The following is a 23205-nucleotide window of genomic DNA, read 5'->3' on the forward strand; positions in this document are numbered from 1 at the left end:
TTTTTTTTTTAAATGCCAATTCCACATGAAAGATGGTTGAATGATCAAAACAGACAAATAAAAGAAACACCACCATGAATTGTAGAAATTAGGCAGTACCTTTGTAATACTGAAAGTTCTCTGCTGCTGGCAGTCATTAGGAAATAGCAGTAAACGTGTCCAAAGGTTTTTCAGGATGCAGAGTAACTACATCTAGTGCTCTCAACATGAAAATCAGCTGTAGAAGAATTTCAGGTGAAATGTTGAATTAAATCTAACTGGGAAATAAATTCTACAACAATCAATGTTACTTCAGCTTCTGGATAATTTCAGTCTTTAATTAGAGGACACATTAGGATGACATAATATCCATTTTCATCTCCTTAAGCAGGGATGTTTGGAAAAAACTTGACAGATTTTCAAGTGATGTATTGGTAAGTATGTCCATCTCTACTTTTTAACACAAATATCAGTGTAAGCCACGTGAAGACCTCAGGCTGCTGAACTAGCAGGATTACCCCGAATTTCATGAAATGAAAGTGTTTCAGGTTCTTCACAAATAAAAGCCTCAAAATCAATTTTATGGATTTATTTGAAATGAGACTGGTTACATTGGGTTGAGAAAAATACCCACACAGCTCTGGAACCCTGCTCTACTTCTGTCCAAAGGAAATGCTTTTGGAGCCTTAAAACAGGCAAGGGTGGACTGACAGCTCCCCTGCATCCTCACAGCCTTCAGGGACCACGGCTGCTGGAGCACTGACCTACAGGTCTGTACCAGAGGGGCACTGTGAGCAGCATGATAAATCCCATCATCAAGTACAGGCCATATTCTCTCTCACACAAACAATTCCCTTAGGAGCTGCCCAAGGATTTAATGTTTGCCCCAACTGCTGGATCAGATGGATCCCATTGCACCATCGAGTTTCCATCCTCATTAAGAGGACTGCAAAAAGAGCACCTTTAGTACAGTACATGGGACACATACATATGATTTAGGAAATCCAAATTAGCACAGTCTGCTCATGTTACAACCTTAAGATGTCTCCATGTGTCAAAAAGACAAATTCTTACTAGAACAGGCAAGATGGGCATACAAAAAAGGTCTGCCCATGACTAGCTCTGACCTTCAGTGATGAGCAGCAGGGGACAACACTACTGAAAACCAAGTCTGCAGGGCATGGATAAAGTGGGGCATTCCCTGATCCCACACCTTCTCACCCAGGCTGCACTCCCCCAGATAATTAGTTGGACTATTCAACTAATGGCATTTTCCTGCTCAGTGCCATGTAACTGATGGTGATGCAAAACTGAAGGGGAAAGTGAAAGGAGGGACATAAAGAGGCTTCAGCAGTTTCACAGTGTTTCAATTTTCACTTTTTCAGGGACACAGGAGAGAATCTGAAACAAACTTATTGCCATGAAAATCAATATATTAAGATACAAACTCTTCAGAATAAAAGACAAGAATTAGCCACAGATCAAAGGCAGATTCAGAGGGCTTTTGTTTTGCAGCACTCATTCCTGCAATGCTCTTTTACACCCTCTCCACACCCAGTTAACCACAGTCCATCTGAAATTTGAGCAGCCTTCAAACAGACAAGGAATGGAAATAGAAGAATAAGAGAAAACAGATCAAAGGCTACCAATTAATTTTCATCTTTTACATTGTTCTTCTTGTTAGGCTGGGAGGCAACTTTTCCAAATGAGTTCAGAAATGCTGCAGGCCTCTGTCTATTCCTGCCAGGTCTTCAGAAAAGGATGGAAAATGCTAACTACAGGTAATAAGCAGAATAATTGAAATTGATAAATCTGAGCATTCCTGAGAAAAATATTTGTACACAAGAATAAAGAAAAAGAAAACACTTAGCAACATGTGAATGAGCAGAGTTCCAGACTGGAGGCCTGAATTGCTAAAAAAAAAATCATGCTAATGCAGAATCAGAGAAACCTTTACATAGAAACAGTGCACAATGAACATAAGAGTCTGTGGGAGATGCAAAGGATAAAAATGGTAACCTCATTCAGTTTTTGGTTTGGTTTTGTTTGTTTGTTTGTGGGGTGTTTTTTTTTTTTTTTTTTTTTTGTGGAAAACACTCATACCTTTTTCTAGATGTGGAAACAGAAGCACTTTCTGCCCTGCACTGTCTCCAGATTTTAAGGTATGTGCCACAGAAAATTCAAAGCAGCAGCATTTCTAACTCTTTCAGATGAAAGGTAACACATTCTGCAGCCCACAGGCAATAACAGAGCTCCAGCAGAGGTGTGAATCACTTCCATTCATCCTCATTAACTTCACACAGGGGTGTTCATCACTGCAAACTTTTACTGAGGACAGGCAGCTATTCCCAGGATGGTGAGGATGATACTCAGGGATTAAAAAACAATAAAGTGTCAATTTCCACAGCATTACAGGGATCAGCTGGAAAATTAACACTGTATTCCAGGTATCTTCTCAGTCATGCTTTTTAAGATGATTCACACAAACCCAACTGCCTGTGCACAGAGCATTGCAGTGCAGGGCAAGAGGCAAGAAGAAGGAGCAAAAACTTGGCAAAGCTTTGCCAACCTCTACACCTTCACAGATAATATCAGTCTCCAGTGTTAAGACTTGCTGGTTACAGTTTAAAACAAAGTGACTGCAGTGATAATGAGTATTACTCATCAGCATGGTGCCAGAGCATGTGATAAAAAAGAAACAACTCCCATCAAATTTCTAATAAATATTCCTCCTAAATTCTAGTGTCAGAAGTTCAGATGTGAGGTCTCCTGTTTTTCCTAAGAAGTTTTGGTTGAGTCAGACAAAAAAAAATAATAAAAAATCACTTCCTGATGTACAGCTGTCATTGCTTTCTCAAGGTACACTTCTAAAAGGTAAATATTTGGTTTGTTACTCTACTGCCAGAGATACCCTGAGTATCTCAGAGATACCCTGAGTGGCTGAAGCCCTGTAGTAAAACAAAAGCAGCAAAACACAGCTATTAGAAGGTAGCCAGATGCAGGAAGGCAGCTATCAAGAGCTAAACTGGCTGGTAGAACTGCAACAACAAATGCAGCATGGGGAGCATCAACCATTAATACTCAGGCAATGCTGAGAAAGTCTGATAAACCCTTGACCAGAGGAGGTCAGGGACCCCTCAAAGTCAGAGGCATCGAGGTAAACTTGAACCTGCTGAACCAAAACTGCTGGGCAAAGTGAGATGTTTCATGAGAAAAATCTGCTCTCTAATGGCTGCTCAAAAAGGCAGTCCCACTCCTACCACCCTCCTCACTTTTCTTGTCCCCTAGGTGAGCTCACTCAGTTCACTCTTTTGGCAGACAACTTCTCACATCTCTTGGTCACGTTGGTTTTCTGCTGGTTCAACACTCTGACCAGAAGCCAGTGCCACAGAGCCAGCTGTGACCTTCTGGCCACGAGTGGACACGCTGTCTGTGGTTTTGACAATCAGATGGCTCACCTTGCCCAGTGAAACCTCTGCTAGAAACTTTGTCATAAGAACAGCTGTGGTCTTTGCCAGGGATCCTTTGGCATCCTACCAAACCCTGGAGTTAGTTCCTAGGCCTCACCACATGTGTCTCAGACTCACCTGTAGGAGAAGATTCCCCAGGTAAAAAAGATTCCTGAAGCAGAACCAAGCTGCACTACCTGGGTGCCTCCAGGCCAGCTGTCAAAAATTAAAATTATCTTATGGGTCCTGAGAGAGATGAGTGATTTGTTGGCATGAGAAATCCTACTTTGTCAGCTCAGGAACAGTGAAGGTGATTCCAACCCTGCTGTTCCTCCCTTTTGAGACAGGTGAGGATCAAGCATATTACAGGGCTATGTTAAAGCTGGCACATCAGTGTTTTCCAAATTCATAATTAAATGACATCATTAAAAAGGTTGATAACACAACTGCTAACAGTTAGTTAGAGATGCCAGGCTTTGGGGCATATTGCTCATCCCAACTGATAAAACAGAGTCAAAGTATTAACAGAACTCTGCAGAACTTTCTAGCAGACAACTCACTTGCTAATTGTGCACCTTATGGACAAAAAAAATATTTAAACGTTATTTACCAGCTGCTTTTCGTATTACATAAATCTGTAACTTCACTATGATTCACTTATGTCTTATTCCACTTCTCAGATGTACAAAAACAAAAAAAAAAAACCAAATTAAAAGAAAAATTGCAAATGGAAAAAATAACTTCCCCCTCCCTAAGAGTTGCCATTTGAAGCTGAGGTACAGCCTCCTCACTCTACACTAGCAGCTCTGTGGAATCTTAGTTTCCTTAGGGCATAAAGTCTCTGCAGAGATTAGGCTATATTACAGAAATCAGATCCTATCTGATAGAAACAAATTTTTAAAACCTCACCATGGTATCAGCTGCTGCTTTCCTGCTACTAACATAAGAAACTTTGTGGTCAGCACTTGATACCACGTTCAAAACAAAGCCCAGTTGGTGTGTAAAACAGCACTCACATTTCATTTAGTGGAAAAACTTCAAAAAAGAGAGGAATTTCAAAGGATTTTTTAAAATCTTAAGTTTTTTTTTAAATTTTAAGTGGAAATTGAGAGATCTAAGGAAAAATTAGGGTTCCATAAGTGTAAGATTTGTCTTCAACAGAGGCAGAATTTCACATAAAATTTACAAACACTGGTAAAAATGGGAGTAAGAGAGAAAAAGTAAAAAGCTTTTCACTGGGAGGAATACTGAGGTACACTGAATAATACTGAAAAGCAGATACTAATTGAAAAATGGCTATTAACTGCTAAGTGGAAATACTTCCTAATGCCACTAAAAGCTAGTACACTAGATGGGAAAAGCATTCCAATTAAAAGATGTACTTCATTATGATTCAAGTACACTGAGGTATAAAAACTGTATGAAACAAAGCAATTAACAAATACTGTCATGATGCACCCATTAAACTGGGCTAAGGCAGTTGTTTTCTGGATCTGAATAAGGATAAATCAGGATAAACATCTGAAATCAGCAAGTTCTTACTATACACTAGATGAAATTTGGGTAATTATTCAAGCAATTGAAGCCTCTCATGGTTTAGGATAATGTGTCCATTACCCTAAATGTACACATCATGATATATGCACATCATGGTTGATGAAATCAATCCATCTCATTGTCTTTAAAAGAGAAGTTATTTCAATGTTCTGCTTTTGTTCAGCACTAAACCATTTGTGCATGGCAGAAATTCTCCAGAGACCTTTTTACCTGTCATGGCTACACCATTAAAAAAGTTTTTTCAGACTGGCAAAGACTAATTGTCCAATAATTGAAGAGAATGACTCAAGGTTGAAGAAGAAATATCACAAACACAGTAAAAAGAGCATTAGTTCTTCCATGGGCAGTTTTGGTCAGTGTTTTCTTCAGGACATCCAGCATTCACTTCTGACAGGTCTCTGGTTCTTGCTGTCCTTCTGAAGCTCATTCCAGACAGCCACAAAAGGCTGTTACTGATCAATCCAACTGAAGATTATTAGAACTAAACTGAGAAGGCCAACACAAATGCCAAAGATAACCAATGCACAAGCCTGTGAAGAAAGAAAAGCAAAAATTAATGTTTTACTGAAGGAAGCATTTTACATCTCTAAGGCTTATGACTAACAATGAAAAAATTCTATGAAGTTTAAGTAGTATCTTTTAAAACAACCTTTAATGTTTCAAATTACTCAGTCTTCAAGAACTAGACACCTACTTAAGGGGGAAACTAAACTTAACTAAGCCTGCCCTGGGATAGTTTCATTGGAAATCCTCAGAGCAGTCTGGTTTGCTTGTTTATCCTGTCTCTCTCTGTCTCTCAAAAAAACCAACCAACCTAACAAACAAAGAAAAAACCCCAAACCAAACCAAAACCCCCCAAAAAAATCATCAAAGAAACCAATCAACACCCTGCAAAATTTTGCCTTTTCCAACTGTGAATGAATTAAGAACCTGAATTTGTATTTTTCTCAAAATATAATTAAAATTACAATGGGTTCTTTACATTTTGAATAGCCCTTAAATATAATAAAACTACAGTTCAGGAGACAGAAGCTTGCTGATTTAGAGCAAGGCCCCAGATCTGCTGGAACTGGTTAAGACTTTAAACTGTCAGAGAGCATCATTTGTAGATTTTCTATCAGATTTCATATTTTGCCAACACAAGAGAAGCCCTATGAATCCCAGGGATAGCAGAAGGACTATGTATGAACAGTTTGTCAGCATTTTAGCCACTGTTATGAAGCTGCTTTGCCAAGCAGTGGTTAAAATGAAGTTGCAGTGCAAAAAGCAAGGTACTGCACAAATTCCAAATAAAACTGAAGCTACTACACCAAAAGAGAAACCACAAAGAGGAGAGGAAAGAAAAAAAAAAAACAAAAAAACCCCTGAAGATGTTTTTGGGAAGGCTTACATAGAAAACAAGCATAAACAGTGTTTCACTTAAATGCATCTTGGCTTTGTCCCAGCTGCCCAGCTAACTACAGAGTAATGCATAAAAACTGAGGAGAAATTGGATTAAAAGTCAACATCTGAAAACTATAGGGGAAAGCAGATCACCAGTCTGGCACACAGACACACTGCTAGTCAAACATCTCTTGTGAAGAAGGAGTTTCAGATAGACAAGAGCTACCATGAAGGATAAAAGAAAATGCTCTCACATTTTGTGAGCTGCAATGGAAAAAAGAAGGTTACCCCTTGGATTCTGAGCTCTGCAGTATAGAAAGATGCATCTAGAATGAGGTTCTTTAAATATACTTAGCATGCATTAAAAAAACCAACACATACCCCAAGCTTCTGTGGTGATAAAAAGTCCTCTCTACAAAGTTTAAGATAAAATAGACCAGGATATATAAAAAGTAAACATGTTGATGTTGTTGAACCTTTGAAAAACAGAAAATAAGATATTAGTAAGAGCACAGTAGAGGTGCATTAGCTTATCAAAACACTTTTTTTTGAAGTCTAAAATAAGATCAAAAAACCCACCCACAACAACTTACCAACTACTCCAAAAACATTTTTAATGTCTGGCACGTACATTGCAAACAAAACAATAATTGTATTCAGTGTTAAAGTGACAAGGATATGGCAAATCCACGACACAGGAAGATGAGAGAAAAATACCATCAATACAGCTTTCCTTGCCTACATAATATGAAGAGAAACATTGCATGGGTAAATAAACACATATATTTTAATCTTAACTCAGTTTCACAAAATTAAGAATTGCATAATTCCAGATGTGAAAGAATATTTTGAATATCAAAACGCAAAACATTTAATAATTGTCACATGCTTTGTCTTTCTTTATAATATAGAGTACTTTAGTATTAAAGCAGTATTTATCACTTCAGTCTTAGAGCCCTTAGACTTAAGGAATTTCTCCTTTTTTGCAGGGACCAGAGGTTTGGGGAATCATGATCTAATACTCTGAACATGCTGGTAGCAAATGCCAGCATGCTGTCAACTGATACATAATCTACAAGCTACTTCTATTATACAGTAATTTTGCATGCACAATGTTTTTTGGTATGAACTGAATGTATTTTCAGATCTACCACGGTATTGATAAAGTAAAATAGGGGTTTTGTGTGTGAAATAGGCAATATGTGGTTTTAATTTACAATTAAATTCAGTGCTCAAGTGTAAGTGTGCTTGTGTGGGGGTGCGTGCATGGAGAAAGGAAAAATCAAGTCAGCAAAACTCAATTTAAGAGGGGGAAAAAAATCAAACTAAATAAACTTTAGAAGTTCTGAATTCCCTAAATTAAAAACAATGCTGTGGGCTAGTTCTCATCTGAAATCTGTCTCAAGAGCACAAATTAGCTTAATGGTTAGTTGTTATTTTGGAGCTCTCATGGAACACATGCAAATATGTGGTCTTTGATCAATCACTTGACAAGTGAATAAGATACACAAGACTGAATGTGACTCAGATATTGGAGTCTGCAAAGCATTAGTGCTACCACTGCTTATGCCAGCTTCAAAATGTTGAGCAGTACTCACTGGGAAATGGATCAGAGGCACTGTCAGAAGCACAGCTAACAGCACTGCCACTTTAACAGTCAGGATGACAGTATCATGTGGCAGGTACCTGCTGTAACCTTGCAGCAGTTCAGAGTCCACTTTGTCTGCAAGCAAGAAAAATTAACCACTTTGTTAATCATTTGAGAGCTAAAATAATTAGGAATGCACATTAAGCTTACATTCAAACTGATGAATTTGCTTGTGACTGATGTGGAGGGGAGGGGGTCTGCAGACATGCATGACTTTGCCATGACTGATGCACCAGGATACATAACCTCAAGAAAACAGAAAAAAACTTGAGGAGGAAAGTTTTCTCCTGAAGCCTCTACTCAAGCCAAAGGTACCAAAAGAGAGGATACAAATATGAGGAAAAAAGTATTAAAAAGCAAGATGATTTGAGATGAAGCCAAGCATACAGTGAAACTTGCTGTATATGTCTGAAACAGTCAACACTACCAGAATTCTTCTAGTTGAACTAGAAGCCAGAAATAAATCAATTTTGCTAAATTGGCAGAACTGCATTTCCTTTTTTTTTTTCTTCCTCAGAAACATTAAGTGGTATGCAAGCTAAAATTCCATTATTTAAAAGAAAGATGCAATTATAATTTAAAGGAAAAACTAAATGTTCAAAACTATGCAATTATAGCCTGTTATAGTCTGGCTGTGGTTAGCAATATATTGCTGGATGACATGGGGAAGGGTAACCAGCATCAGTTTACTTCTTAAAGGTATTTTTTTACTTAAAACAAAACAATTGACAATGGAGACTGATTTTTCTTTATGTTAGGAGGAGAAAAGTGGGACACAAGGACACCTGAAGGCTGTCAGTCTGGATTCTTAGAGCAGCCAGAGAATAAGAGAGGGTTGAGCTGGCAATGCTCCCCTGTGCTGACTCTGTTCTCTGTTTATCCTGTGTCCTACGCACCACAGACAGATTTAGCTTTGCAAATGACTCCACTGAGAATCACTGCAGGACCATATACTATGGATACACCACCACAGACATTAATTTTGTACTATTCAGTGCAGAAGCAGGGCAAAAAAAGTGGTGAATCCTTCACCTTTGGCCCTTTTAAGGTAAACATTTTCACAAAGTTAACAGCAGAAGTCAGAGCCCTGAAAGTGTTCTGCTACTCTGACTTTCATTTCTTCATCAATACCTTGACTCTATGCTGGTTTTGGACTTCATAATGGACTTCATAAAGTCCAGTTGCCATATGAAGTTTCAAATTCACAGAAAACAGACTAAACCATCTGAACCACAGAAAGCTGAAGCATGCCTCATTTCAAAGAGGAAACTCCTTTTTTTTGTATTCAATTTAAAGTGAAATGTTTTACATTTTCTCTGACTGGTGTTTTAGGAACAGGGAACAGATTCTCTCTTTTTAAAGAAATAACTTAATTAAACAAGACAAGGGGAAAAAAAAATTCTAAATGTCTTACAGACATCTGCTGTTGGTTCCAGTGTTTTAAGCTCTTGAGTCTAAGAGCTACACAAAAAAAAATCATGGTTGCAGAAACCCAGAAATGCTCCTGGTGACACAGAATAACACATTATGGTCAAGACAGGGTCTTGTCCCCAGGGTCTCTTGTCCCAGAGAAACCATGGCAGTGAAGCTAAGAGGAACTGGGATGGTTTCTAGCACTACTACCATTTTTCTTTTGACATCTCATGTGGAGACAGATAGTTATCCCACACTCCCTGCTGAATCTGCAAGACTCTGAAAGAGTAGCACTCAAAATCATATTTTCCTACAAACCACACAGAGACAGTCAGAAAACAGTAATAGTGGCCCACACATTATTAGAGATTTCAAGACTCCCCATATAATTTTTCAAAGGATTGTGAGCATCAAGGGACCATTTTCAGTCAGTTATGGTCAGACATACACTTGGGGGAAAAACGTGCAGAATACTCTAGAAATCTGGAATTATTAGCTGCCGGAGGCCAATATTCTTGGTGCTTTGTCAGACACTATGTCAACCCCACAATCAAGAAATATAAAACTCTGAGAGGAGAGGAAATCCCAATCAGAACACTGCTGCTTTCCTGCCTTTATTTTCCAAGAATCTTTATGCATTCCCATCAACAGAGGTTAGCATGTGATCACCTCATAAAAAGGGTGTGTTTTCAGAAGACAGCTGAAGAACCCTCACAGCTCTGATGCATTTTCAACTACTCCAGAGGACAGCTCACCAAGTAAAGGTGATTCCATCTGACACTGTGTGCTACGTGAGCAGAACACCCTCTGTTCCCATAGCATGAGAACATGACCAGACCATCAGCTGCAGCTCAGGGAGCAATATCCTGTCTGTATGGGATTGCAAGGAATAAAGTCTGGAAAATTTAACTGCATCACACATGGAGAAGTCAATGAGCCCACAACCACTTTGCAGTGTTAGGCGTGTTCTTAAGTCTTCACAGGAACAAGTTTTCTGAGGACTCAAGTCCACCAGTGCACAAACCAACCCAAAGTACTCCAGAAGAATGTATTTATCATTTTTTTCCCAGCCTTCATTCTAGAGAATATTCAAAGAATGCACTCACCATAAAATGTCAGGTACCCAAACAGAGCAGACATAAAGTAAACAAGGAAACTCAGACCAACTGCTGTGACAGTAACATTCTGCATTCTGCTTTTGGATGGACTAAAATAAAAAACAAACAACCAGGGAATTAGTGTTGCTTAATCTGTATTGTGGACTGTTAAATAAAATACAATATACTCAGCAGCTTACCTTTCATAGCAAAGCATCATCTTACCTTATGGCCACAGAGTATTTGCTGAGGTCTGTGCTGACAGTAATATTTAGAGACTTTAAAAGTAATTAAATGGCACTTTTCATGCAGACAAATACAACTGTCCCCATCTTGTAGGGAATTAGGACATACCAGGATATCTTTTAAATAAAAATTTTGATGCATACAAGATTATATGTTTTCAGAGTGAGGAACAAAATCTGGGTAAAAAACAGACCCCACTGAATCAGATGTGGCCAAATGCAGATTCAGTTACAGCAATAAAAATTAACTAGTCAGTACCTTAGCAAATGACCTTTTTTTCTCCAGATTGTCCAGGCCAGGACAATGTCCTGACATTGATGATGGAACCACATTTGCTACTTTTCTCTCCTGTAAGAGAGGAAAAGCCAGTGCAGACTAAAACTGTACAGTTCCCAAAACCACAAAAACTATTTGCACTGTTTGATGGCACTGACTTAAAACTAAAAAAAATATTCACTATTAATTTAGGGAAAGTATCACAGAAATCCCATCATACTTTAATATTGCACGTTTTTTCATAATTACCTTTGGAGCTCACTATAGATGGGCAAGACTGAGGTATGGCAGAGGAAAGAGAAGGCCATAGTTGGTACTGCATAAGCACTCTAAAATAGAAGAAGAAGATCTTGTAGATTGTTTGTCACTAAACATTAAAGATGGTTGGAAAAATATCTGAATGAATTCAGAGTTTAGTTCAAGACTTGGAAGTGAGCAGGAAATCTTTCCACACTAATGCTTTGAGATGGATCTCTCTAACACAGAATGGTGCCTCTGAATCATGCCACAAAAAAAATGGACCTTTTCAGCTAGTACCTCTTCAAGTGGTGCTCATTGCTCACTGTTTCATGATCAGGAGAGGTCATGCTGTTTATAAGCCCAAAACTGAGAGAGTCTTTTTTAACTGTATTGAGGTAAACTATGTAAAAAGAGTAGGATTTGCCCAGAGCCAGTGTATCATTTTCTATCTGTAGTAATTTAGTGCACCAATTTTCTAAAAAGCTTTCTAAATGGCAGTGTCCATAGCGACTTGTCAAGTTACTGATTTCTTCCCTCCTGACTTCACTATTTTCTTATTACTCCTTCACAAAAATTTGGATACAGCATCTAGAAAATATAACACGATGCTTTGGCATCCAAAGTTTTAAGATAATTATATAATTAAAGTTGCAACCACACAATTAGTGGTATATTATTCCAAACACTTGTAACAGAAGAGATGAATCATCTCGTGGAGCACAGTTCAGTTGCCAAGTGGAATAAGCTGAACTATAACAAACACTTCTGTGCCAACATAATCAGGCTCATACTGGTAAAAATTTGCCACTTTCTATTAAAAATTAAAAAATAAGTAGAGAGTCTTCTTCCCAAGAGTCTTCAAAGCACAAAAGGCAAGAAACACTCAGTAGATGTTTTTTGGTCAAAGCAAAATTTCTTCTTTGATCTAGAAATAACATTTGTCTTCTGTTTGCATTGCCTAAGAATCTTTTATTTTTCTTTTTTTTCTTGGGAAGATGGAGGTGGAATTTGCTTTTTCAGACAACTACCACCATGTGTCCTTCCTAAATTTCACTATCCCAGATTTATTCTTTCCTTTTACTCTTCCTCTTTACCCCACAGATGCTGGAGTTCTACATGATGCTTCCCTTCCTGTAAGCCTTGATGGGTGGTAACATTATTTAAATGCCACATTAATTAACAAATACCAGAGCTGGCATCCAATGAAATGCACAAGATTGCATTAGAACTGAAGAATTAGCTTCAGGTAAGAAAAAACAAAGGTTAGGTCCAGGCAGTTTCGGGAAACCTGTTCCATCTCACAAGAAGCTGGAAGTGTGAATACAGTCAGGTAGCACTGACTTCCACCTGAGAGCACAATAAGTTGGCTTGATCTGACTGCACCATGAGCCTGACCACTGCTGCATCTGCTATACTTTATGTTTTGGTCTTATTTGCAAAATGTTGTCATAAATGCTAACTTGGACAGCCAGTCTTTCATATAAAGAAGAAAGAGTGAGACTGGATAACACTTGGCAGCAGGTATAGGAAATATTTCAGCAGCCCATAACTGGTTTTACAGAAAAATAGCTTACCCTGGACAGAGTTTAAACCCCAATTCTTTAAAACCCACCACCCCCCCTTTCAGTTTGTAGAGATTACCTCTTTTGAAAGATGAAAGAGCTTTGCTTTACAATCCCCAGTAGAATTTGAAACCTGTAGGACATACATGCAAAAAAATGGCACAATGAAAGAAAAAGCCCAAGCCACCATAAAACCTTTTACAGTTTTTGTGATGATTAAGAAAAGAAGGAATTTAAATTACAAGTAATTCTGAACGCGTTAATCTAAAAAAGAAAAAAAAATGCATTGCAATTAGTAATATAATTAGAGGAACTTCAAACCTGCATCCACTTTACCTGTAAAATCTCTATGGCACTATTTAGAGGTAGAGGACAAGGGATCGACCATTTTTTTATCATAACCTGCAAAGACAGCATATTTAATGCATGAATGGTACCCTAAAAGTTTGGATATACATCAGACAAATGGCACAGAAAGCAGGGAGCTACACCCATAGGAAATTAACAGGGCTGGGTAATAGGCCACAAGAAGGAGACTGAAAAGCTTGTCAGTGCCATTCCTTACAGCTGCTCCCCATGCACAGCTGGCAGCCTTATGGTGTGCCTGTCTGGAGGTGGTACACTGAAATGAGCTCTGACATGACCTGAAATACAACCAGCACTCCACATTCACTCTCTCTCTCTGCTCCACACTAACAGCCTCCCATACAGAAGGGCTGCTGAGTATCCCAGGCTCTTTCCCTAAGTAGGCAAGCCCTTAGCAGAGATAGAGCAGAGCCTAGGGCTAATCATAAAAGGCAGAAACATATGGTTTGGACTAGAAAGCAAAGGAAAAACAATAAATGCAATTATTGTCCCAGAATGTCATTGGGGCTTTAGCTACACCCTGCTGGTTTAGGGACTGCCAAGTAACAGGGCTGAAAAATCAAAGGGAAATTAAAATAAAAAATGTTACCTCCTTTTACAGGAGCCTAGTTTAAAATGATAGTTGCATTGCTCTCCTCACTAATTAATTTCCTATTGTAGTTGATTGGCTTCAGAGGTTATAATTCTTTTGAAGTCTAGAGCAAATAATTAAAAACTTAATTAAGATTCAAAGATTCACGAAAAGAATAACATGGAAAAGAGTGCTTCTCCTGGCTCAGAGAGCTACTTTTCCCTTGCAGCCAAGTGGTGTTTCCCAAAGGATAAGGATTAGATGCTCCCTCTTGTCACCAGTGCCAGGAGAAGCAAACAAATGCCAGCTCCAGACAAAATGTGGGGAAAGGAAACTGCAGGTACCCAGCATGCTGAGCCCACTGGTGGCAACAGCACAGGACTTGAACTGCATGTGCAGCAACAACTCCCAAGAACTCAAAGCATGGAGCTGAGCAGCAGTTTGCTCAACAGCTGTCTGCAAACTTTTTGAAGAATGAATTATCCATGGAAACCATCCAGCTATCTTTCTGACCTTAAACTGGCAGTGCTTTATTCCAGGAGAGCTTCTCACTCCCTGGCTAAGCTGCCTCCCAGGGCCAAGGTGAGCTGCAGCCTCATCTGACAAAGAGTGTAAGAAGGGACAGGAACGTGCTGGTAGGACATCAAGAAGTTCAACCAAAGAACAAACAAGGGAGAAGGAGGAAAGAACCAAACACCACAAGGTCCCTTGAGTCTGCCTCATACCTATACACCAAGGGTCACCCCTGCTTCATTACTTTTTTTGCACACTAAGCAGCAGGAAGCTATGAGCTGAGACCCAGATGGAGAGCACTGCTGCTGGGGTACCTCTGCCATGGGTGGCTGGATGGCTGTGCTGCCCCCCAGGAAGCCCAAGCTGACACTGATGACACTGTGCAAGAAGGCAAATATTTTTTTCAAGGAGATTTCTGTGTTTTCAAAGGCACCCGGGTAAGGTAAATAAGAAGAGGTGTTGAAGGCTCTGAAGGAGGTGGCTTTGTGGGAGCTCTGGCTGTGGCTGGAAAAAGTTTCCTGAGCAATGGAGAGGGGCATGAAGCTGAAGGGCAAGGTTTAGGGAAGGTTAAGTGTTCCTAGCAGTGGTGGGGGCAAGGCTTCCTGCAAGCTAAAGAGCAAAGATCCATCTAAACATTGACAAGACAAAACCTAAAAAGCTAAAGAGCATTTTTCTAAAATTAAATTAATGCAGATTAAGAACAGATTGAAAAGGAAATGAAAGGAGGCAAAATAAAATGCACTAGGTGCACTTCAGATCATAGAATCATAGAATCCTTGGGGTTGGAAGGGACCTCGAAAGATCATCTAGTCCAACCCCCCCTGCCAGAGCAGGGCCACCTAGAGCACTTCGCATAGGAACGTGTCCAGGCGGGTTTTGAATGTCTCCAGTGAAGGAGACTCCACGACCCCCCTGGGCAGCCTGTTCCAGGGCTCTGTCACCCTTACAGGAAAAAATTTTTTCGAATATTCAACTTGAACCTCCTATGCTGCAATTTACACCCATTACCCCTTGTCCTATCACTGGTCACCACTGAGAAAAGCCTAACTCCATCTCCCTGACACTCACCTCTTACATATTTGAAAACATTGATGAGGTCACCCCTCAGTCTCCTTTTCTCCAAACTAAAGAGACCCAGCTCCCTCAGCCTTTCCTCATAAGGGAGATGTTCCACTCCCTTAATCATCTTAGTAGCTCTGCGCTGGACTCTTTCAAGCACTTCCCTGTCCTTCTTGAACTGAGGGGCCCAGAACTGGACACAATACTCCAGGTGCGGCCTCACCAATGCAGAATAGAGGGGGAGGAGAACCTCTCTTGACCTACTAACCACACCCTTTCTAATGCACCCCAGGATGCCATTGGCCTTCTTGGCCACAAGGGCACATTGCTGGCTCATGGTCATCTTCTTGTCTACCAGGACCCCCAGGTCTCTTTCACCTACACTGCTCTCCAGCAGGTCAGCCCCCAACCTATACTGGGACATTGTGTTGTTCTTCCCCAAATGCAAAACTCTACACTTCCCCTTGTTGAATTTCATCATGTTTCTCCCTGCCCAACTCTCCAGCCTGTCTAAGTCTCTCTGAATGGCAGCACGGCCTTCCGGTGTGTCAGCCACTCCTCCCAGCTTAGTGTCATCAGCAAACTTGCTGAGGGTACATTCTATACCCTCATCCAAGTCGTTGATGAAGATATTGAACAACACCGGTCCCAGTACCGACCCCTGAGGGACTCCACTAGTCACACACCTCCAACCAGATTCTGCCCCATTGACTACAACTCTCTGACTCCTTCCTTTCAACCAGTTCCTGATCCACCTCACTACCTGATCACCAAACCCATACTTGATCAACTTATCTACAAGGATGCTGTGAGAGACGGTGTCAAATGCTTTACTGAAATCAAGATAAACCACATCTACCGCTCTTCCATCATCTATCCACCTAGTAATTTCCTCATAGAAGGCTATGAGGTTATCTGTAATTATAGCTGCCCATCTGCCTAATTATTCAAATCTGCTTGGGTTTCCAGTTGTAGTCTATTCCATATTTCTAATGAGGTTCCCCCCAAAAGGAAAAGATTTTTAAGTTGGCAGCACGGCCCAGTTAGCTGGGCAGTCATGCAGACAGCACAACCTTCCTCTGGAACTTTAAGCCTATTTCATATAAATGTTGTATTTTGAGGATAACAAACCTTTGGTTTTAAGTGAAAAAACCCCAAAAAACTAAAAAGAGGTCCTAGTGGAAGTGGGCTATTTTAAACCCACACCAAAAACATTGCTAAAAATAAAGTTAGAGGCTCAAAATTTTCTGTTATTCTCAGTGGTGCTGCTTTTTCTTATGCTGTGGAGAGAAAAGAAGAACCCCTTTATTTCAGCAGTACTGACAGCACTCAGACAAGAGGGGCTCCCTGTGCATAACATGTTTCATTTTATATGGCAGGTTCCCGATCTGCCTCACATTTTGTTCTGGGAACAAGAGATTTAGAAAAATTCCATCAGGAACCATTAGCACCTTTATTGAACAAGCTACCAGAAGAGCTGTCTCCACAAAAAGAAAAAAAAAAATATCTGTCTTTACTCTTCACCAATATTCAACATAGCAAGAGGGGAGAAAATACATTTTAAAAAATGTTTAACAACTACATTTGGTTTCTTTTCACTTAGGATTCAAGTGAGGAAAGTATTTAACAATCAGAATCAAAAATGGTCATATCCTCACAGAATCTGACTTTGAATTAATAGTTACATAGATTTGCTCTTCTCCCAGCTCAGCTCAAGTGTTTCCACTTCTTTTGTTTCCAAGTGATGACTACAACCAGTACATTAACTTTAATGGAAAAGATAGTGAAGCACAGAGAGGAACTGTGTGACCTGCCAAAACCCCACAGGAGAGCACAGAGAACAAAGAATGGTCTCTAAATCTCTTGCTCAATGCACTCATTAGCCCATCATGACCAAGACACACATTATCTTTTGCACCTATCTTTCCTGCAGGCTGTGTGAAAGCAGTGGCTTGCTGGACAAAAGGTGAACAGATGGTATGCACTTGAGAACACACAGAATTATTGTATATGCAAAAAATAATTGTATTACTTCCATATGACTAACATAGTTTTCTTCTGGAACAAATTAAAACATATCTGCCATAGAGAAATTAACATTGTGCAAACTAAAGCACCATTTCAACACCACATATCACCCATTTCAAAGCAATTCGATAGGAAAACTAAACCACAGTTAATGCCTTTGGGCTTCAGTGCCTGAAGAAGTCAGAGAAAATATTCTGTGAAGAGTATTAGTTTTCCTTAAATATCCATAATGGGTTTTAAAAAAATTTTGACCACAATTAGATTAACTGTGGCCGTTTCTTTGTCACTTAACAACAAATGCATGCAGATTTAATCATTTCATTAAAAATCCAGTAGTCTGTGTACCTCTTCATTTGTACTTTCAACCTACTTTTTTGATAGGGAAACAAAACTAAACTCCAGCTTAAATCTTCCCAGCTTGACTTGTCTCCATTCCAGTCCTGCAAACACACTTGCCTTTTCAGAGCCCAAAATTGCTTTCAAAAGCATCCACCCATTACAGCAGCTTTCTTCAGACATGCATACACATTCCTACTGAAATCCAGGAGATGAAATTGCTTTAAAACTCTTGCAACTACCTCCAGCCAAAGGCCTATTTCAGCATTACAGTTAGTGTTGGTTGGTTGCTTTTTGGTTTGTTTTTTTTTTTTTCCCCTTCTTTTTTTTAAGATAAATTTTAGGAGAGAGGTCAAAAGTTAAGGTAATTTATAAATATTACAAATGAATCTCCATTAGCTCTGGAGAGGCTGTGGCTGCTCCTCAGTACTCAGCTTAGGAAGAATACTTCCCAAGGTCCTACAAACACTGCAATTCTCCAGGGGTACCCTAGGGAGATGTTTTGACAGCTTTGAAGTTTGGTTTTATCACATGGTTTAGCTCCTAATGGATTGCCTTGGTCTCCTGGCTGGCATGTTTGTTCAACTTGCCTTCAACTCTGTTTATCCTTTTGTAAAACAGGTATTAAATGCAAGTCAGTGCAAGCCAGAATGACAGGGGAGAGGGGGAACATTTTTCCAGGCTCCCAAGTTAGAGTCTTGTTTCTCTACCTAGATGACAGAGTGCAAGTTGCTTGGTTGTTCTGAACATTACACATGTGCATTAACACACATTTTCCCTGTAAAATGAAAAGAATGTGCAACTTAAAGGAACATTTTCCTTCTTAGATCTGCCCAGCAGGTCTCAGTTTGGGTATCTGGAAACATCTACCTCACGGGCGCTTAAAAAGGGTGAATATCAGGGTCAAAAAAAAACCCCTCATACAGCTCAGAGAAAGAACTCTTCCTTTCAGCAGGAAAGAAGAATAAGGTCATTGATGTATTAATGAATCTTGTAAACTGCCTTAATGAAGTTCTAGTTTTCTTTGCCTTTTTTTGAACTCTGTCACTCCATTATGCATATAAATTTAATTTATTTGGAGTATATTAAATTTTCTTCTGCACTAGCTGCAGTAAGTAATAGTTAGAAGCTAACAAAACAGAATTCCATTCTATTACCAGTAGGGAAACAAAAGTCTGTGTGCCAGTTCCCTTCACTGCACTGTCAGCAAAACAAAAATATTGTTACATTTACCAGTCCAAAATATAATTATTTTAAATCTTTTCACATGCTTGAAAGTTCATAAACATTTCCATGCCTCAGCAAAGCAAACATAATCTGTCCAAGCAAGCACTGACTGAACTTCAGGAAAACTCTAAATTTCACAGAAGTTAAGGGGGGAGGAGAAGACAATTAATTTCAAAACAAGCTTATGAAAACATTCAAAGAATAAGACAAAAAAAAAATAGATAAGCTGTGCACAGATTTTTAACTTACCACAACAGCAAAGTACACCATAAAGAAAAATGATAAACTACTTGTGTAGCCAAGAAAGCCTGTAAAATAACAGTAAAAATAAAAGAGAATTTATAAGGAAAGTGATCCTAATGTACAGCTAAACCTTTACATTTTAGGTATGTTTTCTATTACAGTGCTTGGTATCTGGGGCTTAGGACTCAGAATAACAACATTCCAACTGCCTGTCACAGATCATTTATGTAGTTTTGTAGGGCAGAATTAAAACTGGCTTACCACTAATGGCATGCTGTAAGTAAATGCAGCTCTTTAATGTTCTGCTGTAAAGATTTTATTTTAGTATTGCAGACAAAATACTACTGCAACCCAAGTAATAGGTTAACTAGGCAGGGCTGGAAGGCAGAACACACTGCAACAACTTAAGTAATCCCCACCATCACCAGTCCCCTGCCAGTTAAAATAAATAAATAAGCCATTAAGGTTTTAAAGTCTTCAATTGTAATTGCCACTAAAGTAGAATAATATTCGCTTCTCTCCTTTAATTACTCACCGATTTTAGGAAGAAGTGCAAGAGGAAAAACAATGCAGACTGAAGTAATCAGTAGCAGCAGTCTCCCATCAAGGTACCAAGACCTGTTGGAAAAGCTACTTATGACTAATACAAAAACCCAAGAGTCCTAAAATACATGTTCTACCTTAAAACCACAAAAAAAGACAAAATAACCACTAGGACAAGAGAAATAAATTCCCTGTCTCACATGCTATTTACAGGAATTTTGATTGTGATATAAAAGAGAGTTCCCAGATAATGAGGAAGCAGAGCACCATCCCTCAACAAAACAGCTTTGCAGGCAAAGTTCCAGAGGCATGATCAGGGGTCTGACATCTGCCAAGTTATTTCTCAGCAGCACAATGTTCCCAACAATATTCCCAAGCCTGCTTTTATTCCGATCAATGATCAGAGGGCAAGGAATTTCACACTCTAAAGATTTACTTGTATAGTACACTACATGTATCTTGAATTGGATTACACCAAGCTGTGTATTTACACAACTGGAAGAAACAGCAACATTAATTCCCACTTAGTGCTGAACTTCCTTTCCAGTTTATTACTCCTACATGACCTTAGTTCCCTGCCATTTCCAAGAGGTGTGAAATAGAAAGCTAAGCTACCCAACCCACTCGTTTGGGAACTCAGTTACATTTTCTAAACATATCAGCTCATTCTCTGCCCAGCCTTCCTTACACCTTTCATCATGGGGTCCAAATAATAGAAGAATCTATTTTCAGATAATTGACATTATGCTTGCTGTCCAGAGGTGATATAAGAAAGAACAGCAATGAAGTGGACTTTCTGATCCTTAACTTTGCACAAAGTGATTACTTGCTCTTTGTGTGCACCCACAAAAAAAAATTGAAGGACAGAGGGGATGAAAATTATGCTCATGAAATCAGCTGTATTGTTTACACATAGAACTGTACATGCAAAAAAGCAACATATCAAGTCTCAATTAATTTAAAATCAATTCAAAGTATCAAAATGTCATCTCCAAACTGACCAAAGTACAGATATACAAGTTGTTAAGAAACAGAAACATCCTGAGGGTGGCTCCCCCTAACTTGGTAATAACCATATCCTGTACTGATAAACATCTTGCACATCAGCCCCCGACTTTACTACCTATAAACACCTCGGCCTTTGACCTTCAAGTTTATTTAGTCCAGGATATGGTTAGCACCTAATAAACAGGCAGCACCTCAAGTTATCATAAGGAAAGTAGCATAACACCTGTGTTAAAGAAAAATTACCATGCACATATATTAGATACTGTGGACAACCACTTGTAATACTAGGTTGAAAAAATATGTAATAGAAACAAACATAGAAACATCAAGGCTGAGAGCATCTTCACCAGATCAAAAATAAAAGCAACCCTTAAGTGACACTGTCTGCATTAAAAATTACTCAGAATACATCACTCCTCAAAAAAGATGTGTTGCTTGACTAGGTCTGAAAATGCAACCTTGCCAAGCTCAGCTCTCAGCTGTAGTATTCTTCATGTTGTTAACATTCAGTGCTCACATTGTTTTAAACTTTTTCTTTCTCTCCAGTGTGATGGATGTTCATAGGAGGAGGAACAGTATAATAACTAAGCTGAAATATTATGACTGCTGCACTCTGATACATACATGTGGGACCTCTGGTTTAAGTCTCTAGTTCTAAGCATTGCAGCAAATCCACAGTTGCCATCACAGCTCACAAGCTCAGCAAGACCAAGAAAAAATAATTCTGGTTACTTGATGGAAAATGAAAAAAACATTTGTGGGGGAGGGGGAAAAAAAGAGAGAGGAAAATTGCAATGAGGTGATGGGCATGAGAAAAAAAATTGTGAACAGTTTAATTTTGGAGTACCCATTATTTTATTTTATAATACCTCAAAAAAAAAAAATGAACAGCAAATTACTGGTTATCTTAAAATGTGGATTTTCTTCAAAATATTGTTGTAGAAATGCACTTATTTTCCAAAGGCAGAATAAATATTTTGATATTGCCTTTAAAATCAGTTTGATCTGCAAATTCAATCCCATATAATAAAAGCGTTCCAAATGTGAAATATGGAATATAAATCCATGACTCTACTGCAAATGCTGTGGCACGCAGATGTTCCTCCTCCCTCCCCCCCTATTTTAACTAGAAGCAGACATTTATAAATCTCTGTAATTTCATTCCTGAATACAACAGGACAACAGATTCATATGTTCTAAATTAGGATCTTACTCTCAGTCCATATCAATTATATAACACACAAGCAAGACAACTTAATTGCATCAATCATATCCTCCTGACAGGGTCATTAAATGTTAACAGAGGGCTCACAAATTACAACTTTTTAAACACAATCCTCATTTAAAACTACGTTCATCTCATGAAAACTATGTGGAATTCTTGTTACACAGACAGACCGAAAAAACTCAGCTTGAAATTAACAAGTGTTCACATTGTATGTTTGTGTTTTTTAATAAAGACATGAAGCCTGGCTCTGAGCCTTCCAAACACAGGTACACCTGCTAACTTTTATCTGTAAAAATAATTCAAGGCATAAAACATTCTTTAAATGGCTTTCCCAAAAGTATGCTTTGGGTGGTATATGCATATAAAATATTTTTCACAGATAGTTTAACTGACACTTTTCATACATTGTACGTACAGTTAAAGATAAATTCTGCACCCAAATGGAAGTGGGTCAGGTGCTACAATGACATAAAAACAAAACAGTGGTGCAACCACATCTGGAAACCAGTGGTCTAGTTAAAATAACTGAACCAAACTATTCAATAATCATAAGCTTTGCATAAATAAGTTGCTACTTAGGCTTGGTACTTGATTAACTCATTCTGTTGAACAACTTCTCACAATTTAAAAACTATCAGTAAAAAAACCACTCTAAACATGTGCAATGAAGTATGTAGGAACAAACTATTACAATCTGCCATGGCAATTAATATTGCAAAATACATGTAATATAGATGTGGACATACAGAAAGTCAGCTGTCTGCATGCACCTGGAATGCTGCATGGCCACTGCATCTGAAACATTTGCTTGGGCAAAGAACAGAGGAGCCAAATAGTGCCAAATAAACCTTGATCAACAGCAGGACCCCAAATAACAGCAACAGAAACAGGATGAGTGCCGGACTGTGGTCAGTATTCCTGTGGACAACTTCAGCTCTTCCTAAATCCAAAATAGAACTTCTTACCCTCCTCAAAGTGTAATTTCAACTAAGGAAGAAGGATGGAGGGGTGGTGGCACTGAGAATTACTATGGCTCAGATAACAACCTGGCTGCGTGCTCGCATCCTGAAGATCTGCAGTAGGACTTTGATAAACAAGCTGGGGGGAGCATTATCAACTGGGCAGCTTAATAAAGTTGTTGTTTATACTGCCTTTTATTTTCAGACAGAAAAAGCCTTTGAGCAGTATGCAAGTATATGGGATCTCCACATTCAACCTACTATGAGTCTGAGT

The 23205-nt window shown here is 39.0% G+C and overlaps 1 protein-coding gene across 3 annotated transcripts in view; it reads right to left on the reverse strand.

The window, feature by feature from the left end:
• Positions 1-2011: 2011 nt before the first annotated feature.
• Positions 2012-23205, reverse strand: part of SLC38A6 (solute carrier family 38 member 6) — a 42287-nt gene continuing 21093 nt past the window's right edge. For all 3 annotated transcript variants that reach the window (XM_030452183.1, XM_030452181.1, XM_030452182.1), the window contains exons 7-16: positions 19729-19811; positions 19200-19258; positions 13187-13252; positions 12930-12983; positions 11298-11377; positions 10536-10636; positions 7967-8091; positions 6962-7106; positions 6750-6844; positions 2012-5515 (exon numbers count right to left, since the gene is read on the reverse strand). In XM_030452183.1, the coding sequence (XP_030308043.1) occupies positions 5435-5515; positions 6750-6844; positions 6962-7106; positions 7967-8091; positions 10536-10636; positions 11298-11377; positions 12930-12983; positions 13187-13252; positions 19200-19258; positions 19729-19811 (889 nt within the window). In that variant the 3' untranslated portion in view covers positions 2012-5434. The remainder of the gene's footprint in view (positions 5516-6749; positions 6845-6961; positions 7107-7966; positions 8092-10535; positions 10637-11297; positions 11378-12929; positions 12984-13186; positions 13253-19199; positions 19259-19728; positions 19812-23205) is intronic.

Source organism: Calypte anna, chromosome 5A, assembly GCF_003957555.1.
Source record: "Calypte anna isolate BGI_N300 chromosome 5A, bCalAnn1_v1.p, whole genome shotgun sequence".
NCBI classification, from domain to species: Eukaryota; Metazoa; Chordata; class Aves; order Apodiformes; family Trochilidae; genus Calypte; species Calypte anna.